Raw genomic sequence first — 9342 nt, forward strand, 5'->3', positions numbered from 1 at the left:
TTACTTCAAAGTGGAACAAACCAGTTATGTTGGTGCTAAGATGGTCTCTAGTCTTTGGCACGCCCTCTTCTCCGGTGCCGGCTCTCTTCCTCGTCGACAGTCATGTCAAACTGGTTCAAAACCAACAAAGTCCATGCTCAATAATCCAGGTATACAATCAAACAATTGCTGGTTTTGTGTTGTGTGTTTCCATGACTGATGAAGCATTCTGGCTGGAAGGTGAAACGTTTCAGCACAAAAAAAGAAACTGTCCAGATGACCTGACTGAAAATTGTTGGATTGTATACCTGGATTATTGAGCATGGACTTTATTGGTTTTGAACCAGTTTGACATGACTTTCGATGAGGACGATAGCCGACACAGGAGGAGGGGGCGTGCCAAAGAGACCATCTTAGCACCAACGTAACTGGTTTGTTCCACTTTGGAGTAAGCTGCTGGAGGAAGAATTAGTTTTGTATTGTGTGTTTCCTTGACTGATTAAGCCTCCTGGATGGAAGGTGAAACCTTTCAGCACAACAAAAGAAACTGTTCAGATGACCTGACTGAAAATTGTTGGATTGTATACCTGGATTATTGAGCATGGACTTTGTTGATTACTTCCAGTACTTTTCCAGATTTGTTGAATGCATTTCTGAATTGCGGGTCCAGACTCAATGTAAACAAAGCACTTGGTAAGTCTACTGAAAACCATATCGAAACTTCACTTATACTATAAATATGGGGAAAATTGGACAAGCATACAATCTCAGAAAAGACTTTCAGGTGGAAATATGAAAGTGAATCTGGTGCTAAACATGTAAAAGAATGAGTAAGACAACTGTCATAAACAAATATTGGAGATCAAGCAGAGTGGTGGAGCATCATAAAGACAGAACTTGGTATTCAAACTCACTTGGCTTTTGCTTGACAGGTAAGTTTAATGTTTGACTAATTTTCAGTCACTTCAGCTGTTTTCGTAGATAAATAAATGCATGTGGTGTGTGTCATCTGGTCGTAAATTTGGCTATAACTGTTTAATTTAGGACACGTTAACCAGTGATAAAAGGAAAAGGTTGTGTGGAGTCTTTTGGATAAAAGATTAAATGTTTCAACATAGAAGAATCTGTCCAGAGGACCTGACTTGACCTTATCAGATCTATCTGCCTGGATTATTGAGCATGCATCAGGACATTGTGAGAATTTGTTTATTACTTTGTGGCTTTTCATTGTCCAGTCTTCATGACTTTGGAATGGGTACCTTAAAGTAATGCATGACTCAGAATGATTTCATACATGAAAAATTTATTTCCGGCCATGTTATGAATTAAAGGTGACACGTTGGCACAGGGGTTAGAGCTGTTGCCTCTCTGCCAGAAGGTTGCAGGATTGCCTCTTGGTCTGGGGCCTTTATGGGGAGACTTTGCTTGTTCTCTCATGCATGATTGGGTGTTTTTCCAGGTCCTCTGGTTTTCTCCCACAGACCAAAAACATGCATACCAGGTGAACGGGTAACTAAACTGTCTCTAGGTGTGGTGAGAGTGAAAATGGTTGTTTTAAAGTCTCTATCGTGGCCCTGTGATGGACTGAAACCTGTCCAGGGTAAACCCTGCCTCTTGCAGAGTGACTGCTGGAGATAGTCACCAGCTCACCACGACCCAGAAGAGAGAAGCAAGCCAAGAAAATGGATGGATGGATTCATTCTTAGGTTGAGCTCTCAAGTTATCCCCACCTTGCAGTAGATTGTGCAGATGTCTTGTGTCATTTCTCATTTCTTGTTTTGCTTCCAAGGAGCCAGACTTTCTTGTAACGCTTTAACTGGTTTTAAAAATATATCTGCAAGAGTTTAAAAGCTTTTCTATGGACGTTGGCTGCATTTAACTCTATTATGGGTTGTAAGCTCAATCATCCAGGAAGATAACAACAAAAAATGTTAAATCGTGTCATCTGAACCAGTTTCTTTAAGTGAGAAACGTTTTGTACCCCATCCAGAGGACTTCCTCAGTATATGGCCTGCCAAAGTCCTCAGGATGGGGGATGAAACATTTCTCACTTAAGGAAACTGGTCCAGATGACATGATTTAACCTTCTTTGTTGTTTACTCTGTTTCATTTCAGTCAGATAATTGCATTTATGTTTGAGTATGAGTCTTATAGACATATGTACCGTAATAAACTGAAAAGCACAGCGTGTGGATAATGTCATAGTCTTTTAATCTTTAAGACAAGATGTTTGAAAAAAGGCAAAATGCTAAGCAAAGAGGCAGCATGGTGGCACAACTGGTAGAGCTGCTGCCTCTCAGCAAGCAGGTCCTTGGTTCAAACCCCGGTCCAGGGGCCTTTCTGGGTGGAGTTTGCATGTTCTCTCCGTGCATGCGTGGGTTTTCTCCAGGTACTCCGGTTTCCTCCCACAGTCCAAAAACATGCATGTTAGGCTGATTGGTAACTTGTCCCTAGGCGTGAATGAGAGAGTGAATGATTGTTTGTCTCGTTTGTCTCTATGTGGCCCTGTGATGGACTTGCGACCCGTCCAGGGTGTACCCCGCCCCTCGCACAGTGATTGCTGGACATGGGCACCGGCGACCCCCGTGACCCAAAATGGAATAAGCGGGTAAAGATAATGGATGGATGGATGGATGGCTAAGCAAAGATGAAATATTAATATGAGATAGCTCTTTTGTGTTAATATCATTTAATAGATAATGAAAACAAGGTAAAGTATTTAAAAACATGGACACATTTCAAGATGGCTGTGACAAAGGAGTTAGTTTCCGTTCTGTGTGGCTCGTCTTCCTCTCACACGAGTGACTTTGCAGTACGCCTTCTAATATTATAAGGCAAGTTACATTTACAGGATGTATATGTGACTTCAATAAAAATAGGTCACCAACAGGGATTTTAAATACACTATACACAGTTTTAATTTTAATTTAATTTTAATTTGTTGCTGTCGCCAACTTACAATGCAAAACATGCACTTCACTGTGACATTTTTTACATGTAGCTTCAAATCGTGTCTTCTTCTTGCAGAGCTGGAATAACTCTCTGCATTAACACTTATTATGTTTATGAATTCTGAAAATAGATTGAAAATACAGATTTGCAAGCTTCGTTTCCAACAAACTGAGTGACAGTTTGATTTCCTCAGAGGCCAAGAACCTACATTACAAAAATATCTTCCAGTCAACTGACCCAGGAAACAGACTGCTTAAAGTACTGGAAGGAAGTGTCCACTTTTTTATGTATTAGCTACAAAAGTATTTTACATGTAACAAAAAGCTAAATCTAGGTTTATTAAATACAGCATTTAAATGGGTTGCTATTCAGAACACAGTCTAGAGCCCTTAAAGTCAGCTTTATGTAACAGAATGTGATATTCTAGTAATTATTGATAAACAATAACCAGACTGCAGATTGAGACAGGAACAGATGGTGATCTATTTATCAGGCACTTTTGTGATCACTGTCATATTTCTATGTAGCCTGTAAGGTTTAATCCCATTGACAGTTGTAATTGGACAAAAGATGCAATCTAAAAAAAATTAAAACAAAAAAAACAAGACAGTTCTTTATTCCTTTTAGAAAATGTTATTCTGCATCATCATTTGTCAGGATGTTCTATTAAAAACTTGCTGCCGTGTTTTTGAACATCGTTGTAAATTGTCATCTTAAATCATTCAAGGCGACGTCTCTGGAAACGTCTCAGTCCTCAGGCATTTCCTCTGGAGTTATCTCCCTCAAATTCCATTAGAGACGTGGTTATCTGATCTGTAAAACTTTTATACAGTTCCCACTCCCATGTACATAGTTTAGCTCGTTGTTGTTGTACAATATGGCCTTCTTAGGTGCTCTGGTCTCATTTGTTCAATGTAAATTCACTGACATGTGGCCACCATCCAACATCTGAACAGTGCCACTTATGCCTGCTTTAAACTGGATGTCCATAATTTATGTTTATCAAGAAATCTTCTTTCCGAAAAGCAGCGATTAAGTCCTCTATCAAAAAGGAAACAAATGCAGCCTTAAAAAAATCTGACTCGAAACTTGCTGTATTCTTGGAAAGCATATGTTCCACATACCATGAGTTTTTCCTCCGAATGCTGAAGTGCATTTAAAATTGTGTTGCGTGTGCACATGAGAGTTGCATGTGTCCACGTGTTTACTGCTGGAGTCTGCAGGAGCATCTCTTAGCAACTGTAGGTCTGAAAAGCCACACAGTTATTGGCTTCTGAGAAACATCACAGCCAAATCTGTGGTCCCTCAGCAACCTGTTAAACAACATGGAGCGACCAGGGAAAAGGGAAATGAAAAACAGAGCAGGTGATCTGAGTAAAAGCAATGGAGTCGAGAAAATCTCATCAGAGTACCTCAACATTTTCAATGTTTCTCTGATGTTAAGATGTGCTTTTCATAGCTGATTTGCTTGCAGCGTATAAAAATGTGCCATTGTTAACATATAAGTATTTTAGAAACAGAATTAATGTGCAACTTTGAGTCAGCTTTAAAGCAGTGGTTTCATATTATGTTCCAAGACCAAAGTGGATTACTGTTGTTTCAAAGCTTTTCTGATTTAAAAATAAAAAATAGTAGCAGTTTACACAAAGGCTATTTTACAATCCTTTAAAACAACTATTTTCCCTCACACTTACTACATAGAATTTGACGGTTATTTGCAAATGACTGGTGAGGCCTGCGGCACTTCCTGCAGGAACATCGTATTTTAGTCCTTTTGCAGTAAATTGTTATTTACTGCAAAATAAAATTGTTATGCGATGTAAAGACTTTAAAAAAATTAATAGACTGTTTTTCCAACTGTAACTTGAATCCTGCACAAACCTGTCAGTTTGTCAGAGAAAAGCACGAGCATTACATTTACTGAGAAGGAGGGAAAATAGCTGATAAGAGTATATATATATATGAGTAAGAATTTTAGAATTAGATTTTAAGCTTTTTTAACAGTTCAACAACTTCCTCCATGTTTATCTCAGACTGAGAAGAACACAATGTGACATCCTGCTGGAATGTCGGGGGAGAGTTGCACCTAAAATCATAAAAATAAAACCAAATTAAAATTGTTGTGTGGATGCACACAGAAATGTTGCCATGCATGTGACTCATGATTGGTGATATTACAGATGAGCTGCATCCTGCGAGGCAGTCAGCTCATCACAGGGCAACACATTTTTGCTGCCGTGCACAACATACACTCTAATGGCTTTGTGCATATGCTTCTTGGGGCCTTAAACTCCATTTTGCAAATGTGAAGTTGTTTACAGCCCCATCTACAATGCATAAAATGTTAATTGTTCATAAACTTTTCACAGGACCCCCACTTAAAAAAAATCCTAAATATCACTTTAAAAGGACATTGAAAACATATGGTTTAAACACTGAGTTTGGATGAGTACTTGAGTTTATTTTGACATCATCACACATTGTGTTTTGATCCAAGGCAGCTGGGAGTCAATGCTGCAGTACAGGAATGTGTGTTCTGTGCTGTACATGCCCTGACCTGAACCTGACCTTTGTTCTTGGTATTTACTCGAGCAAGAAAGGGCAAAACTACAATGGGACGTGCATATTTTCATCAATCTGAAGGAACCAGACATGCACCTGCAACACAGTCTTAAATTAAAATCCAAAGCAAACAATAAATAAATCTAAAATTATTTTTACATGACCAAAAGGTCCAATACTTAAAGTTCTAAATCACAACATTTATAATTTTTTGCACAATAAAGAAGTCTGTACTGAAAAAAACTGTTCTGATAATCTCATTCTTGCATTTTCACAAACACACTGCTGCCATCTTGTTGCAGAAAAAAACATTTAAAGTAAAAAAAATTAATGGGGGTGGGGGGTGGGGGGGGGCTGTAAACCAACTTGAAAAGAAAAGTTTTATTTTGATTTTACACTGATTTTGTTTATTCCAGGTATTGTTGACATGGCCTCCACATTAAACAATAGACCATTTTATTTGGTAAGTGTATTTGTGATTTATAATTTGCATAACACAGTAAATAAACATGAGAGAAGTAAATTTAAGATCAATCACAAAACTAATTTATTACAAATGATCATGCTTCCAGGGATAAAAAGTGTCAGTAGAGGTATGCAAACAGTTTTTCTCACAACGCCGCCAGCACAGATGGAGTCGCTACACCACAGTCTTTTTGTCTCTGCAGCAGTTTGTTGCCAAGGTAACCACAAGAAACCAATGACCCTTTTATTATGTGGCCTCTTCTTACAAAGCATCATTCTCTCAAGGCTATTATGGAAATGTTTCCACCTAAGATACAAAGTCGCTCCTCACACAGAGCGCTACAGTTAATGCAGCCTGTTGACTTCAGTGTGTGCTGACTTTTTCAGCTGTTTGAGTCTCTGTACAGTTTGTTTCCAGAAAGTTGGTGCAATAATCTGTTAAACCAGCATTTATGCTGAGTGATCACTTTAAGAAACATGTTTCTGTTCTATATCTCTATACGCAGCTTTCAGTTGTCTTGTGTCAGCTGAGGCATTCATCATTTCTGCACTTTGTTTGATGTCTCATTACAGCTTGTTTTTAAACTTTAAAGAACCCTGGTGTTATCTAGCATCTGGTGCATCCTACAAATGTTTCCTGACAAGAAGGGGATTAAAAAAAAAATCCACCCAACAGTAACATCTAAAGTAGCTGTGATTTTTGAGAGTGAAATCTGACACATGCAGCATGTTTGTTAGTTGTGTTACATCCCACTGCCCTACCTTTAAGAAAGATATTATGGTATCTGGCCAGTGCTTAATTTGAGCTGGATCCTGCCGAAACAGGATCCGGGAACTCTCTTATTTTGACAGGGTGCGTTCCAGTAACTGTTTGCTGGGATCTGGTAACTCTCAGACTTACTAATAATAAAGTTATGAACAAATATGACTGCCTTGAACGAATAAAACTTATATTTGGTATGTAATCTGAAAATAATTACATAAACACTAATTTTAAACCCAACAGCCACTTACGACATCTTAAAACAACATCTTTAAGCATTTCTGCCTCTACCCTTAAAAAGATCTCTGCCCCTAAAAGAGTGGTGGGGGTGAAGTCCGAACGAGTTAACCAGGCAGTTGTACGAGAGCAGGAGCCCACAGGCAGAGGCCATGAACAGACGGAGGAGGCGCCTGGAGGTTTCACGTGTGGAGTCAGACAACAGTGCATTCAGAAGAGTGGACTCGGAACCGTCAAGTAAGGAGGAGGGGGGGAAGGATGCTTGACAGAAGCGGAGTGTTTACAAATGTAGGGAAATGCAGATGTTTAACAACCCAGTAAAATACACCAAAATGCAGAAAATCACTTATAAAGTACTTTTTGCTGTATAAGTCGCACCCTTTTGCATAAATTTGCATGTCCTGTGACTTATATGGCGAAGCAACTTATTTACATTTTCCCCTATATTTTTAACCCAATTTTTGGCTGAGATCTGATGATTTCATTCATTCTGACATGGAAAATATTGAACACTACCATTTTCAGCCGCTAGATGGCGCTTGAGGTCTAAGGCAAGCCAATTGTGTCATTCATAGCCACTTTTACCTATTACATGACACAACGGCCAGCCATACTACTCAAGTGCCATCTAGTGGCTGAAAATAGTAGTGTTCAATATTTTCAATGTCAGAATGAATGAAAATGGTCATATCTCAGCCAAAAATTGGTTTATAAATATAGGAAAATAATGCATGAACAAGTCGCAGGACATGCAAATTACGCAAAAAACGTGACTTACAGGCCAAAAAATACGGTACTCAGGATATGTATCTTTCCCTTTGAGGGTTAACATCTCCAGATTTTCATTTTGTTTTTGTTTGGTACTATTATACTCACCTATATCATATATATTTATATAAAAAGAGTTTTTTGACCTTTTCCGTTTTTTTTTTTTTTACAATTTATCATACAGCCCTGTCATTTCTCGTGCATTTGTTGTTACTGATGACATATAAAATAATATAAAGATCAGGACTGATTAACATTAGTGATGATTCTAATCATATTGAACATCCAAAAAAACAACCCACAGAGATCCTAACAAAAATAGTTTTGCAAGCCGTGCATACAAAGGCAAGCCTTGACTTTCATATATATATATATATATATATATATATATATATATAAATTAATCTCTAATGTTTGCAGCAATCAAACATCCGAAGGAAAGTGTCTTTATCTCAGTTTTGAGTTCACTCCTTACACCATGTTTCCTTTGTCTGTGAGCACTTCTGAGGTGAGCAGGCTGGATGATGAGCAGAGTCAGTAAGTAAGTGAAGGTGCAGCCTCCTCTTCCTCCTCTGCAGCAGCAGCAGCATCAACAGCAGGACTTTCAACTGGATTTCACGATGGTAGCAGTGCACACTTCGTCTCATTCATCAGAATCTGCCGAGTGGATTATCTGTCTGGATAAGAGGTAAATCACTTATAAGCTGTCATCGTGCGGAAAGCTCGCTTTAATGAGGCAGATTTCTGTGGGCGTTTTGTTTAAACAGCTGCACTCAAAGAGTCATGGTATAAGCTGCTGTAGTTTGAATTCAAAGCTTTAAATTGTTCCTCCTTGAGAGCTCCAAGGTTACTGATTATATCAGGACACCTGTGCTTCCGGTGCCTTTAATTTGCTCTATGATTAGGCTTGCTGTTTCTGGGTCCAGTCAAAAAATTACTTGTTTTTTTTTCCCTTTAATTGACAAAATAACCTATAATTTATTCAGTTACAAGAAAATAAAATCTCAAATACTTATGGGCTATTTTAGGATTTGTAGCTATTCAGAATGGTACTCATCCTCACAAATGTTCTTTATTATCTTTAGCTGGTTACATTTATTACACCTACAAAACAACAACTGCAGAAATAACAAATAAGATGTGGCTTATATCCATTTCTACTTTTTGTTAAATGTTTTATGCATTGCCCAAATTCAAGAGGAAGGAACAAAATTTAATTCTACTTCTTCAAACTCAAATTTTCATGTAAATATGAGAAGGTTAGACGTGGAAGCATCTGCAACCTTATTATTAAGTAACCATTTTCAGAACTGCTCATTAAGGAGGAAAACCCAAATCTGACAAACATTTAAATCAGATGCAATTGATATATGAAGATAAAAAAAGCAAAACTAGTAAAATGGAAGAGTTACATTTTTGCCTTCCTGTGAGGCAAGAAAACAGAGTTTTAGTTATTAATTATTAAAAATAATAAAAGTTAATACTGTATATGACATGCACGTGTCATTAATTAAAAAAGTTCATGATTTAAATGTATTTATTTTAAGGACAAAAGTTGCCTTATTATATATACAGCTGTATATATATATATATATATATATATATATATATATATA

At 37.7% G+C, this 9342-nt stretch overlaps 1 protein-coding gene across 4 annotated transcripts in view; it reads left to right on the forward strand.

Moving 5' to 3' along the window:
• The first annotated feature begins 8346 nt into the window (after window positions 1-8346).
• The window catches only part of rapgef4a (Rap guanine nucleotide exchange factor 4a), a 41099-nt gene continuing 40103 nt past the window's right edge, over window positions 8347-9342 (forward strand). For all 4 annotated transcript variants that reach the window (XM_037686464.1, XM_037686461.1, XM_037686462.1 and 1 more), the window contains exon 1: window positions 8347-8414. In XM_037686464.1, coding sequence (XP_037542392.1) covers window positions 8347-8414 — 68 coding nt within the window. The remainder of the gene's footprint in view (window positions 8415-9342) is intronic.

The sequence above is a fragment of the Nematolebias whitei genome, chromosome 13 (genome assembly GCF_014905685.2).
Source record: "Nematolebias whitei isolate Nwh7 chromosome 13, NemWhi1, whole genome shotgun sequence".
NCBI classification, from domain to species: domain Eukaryota; kingdom Metazoa; phylum Chordata; class Actinopteri; order Cyprinodontiformes; family Rivulidae; genus Nematolebias; species Nematolebias whitei.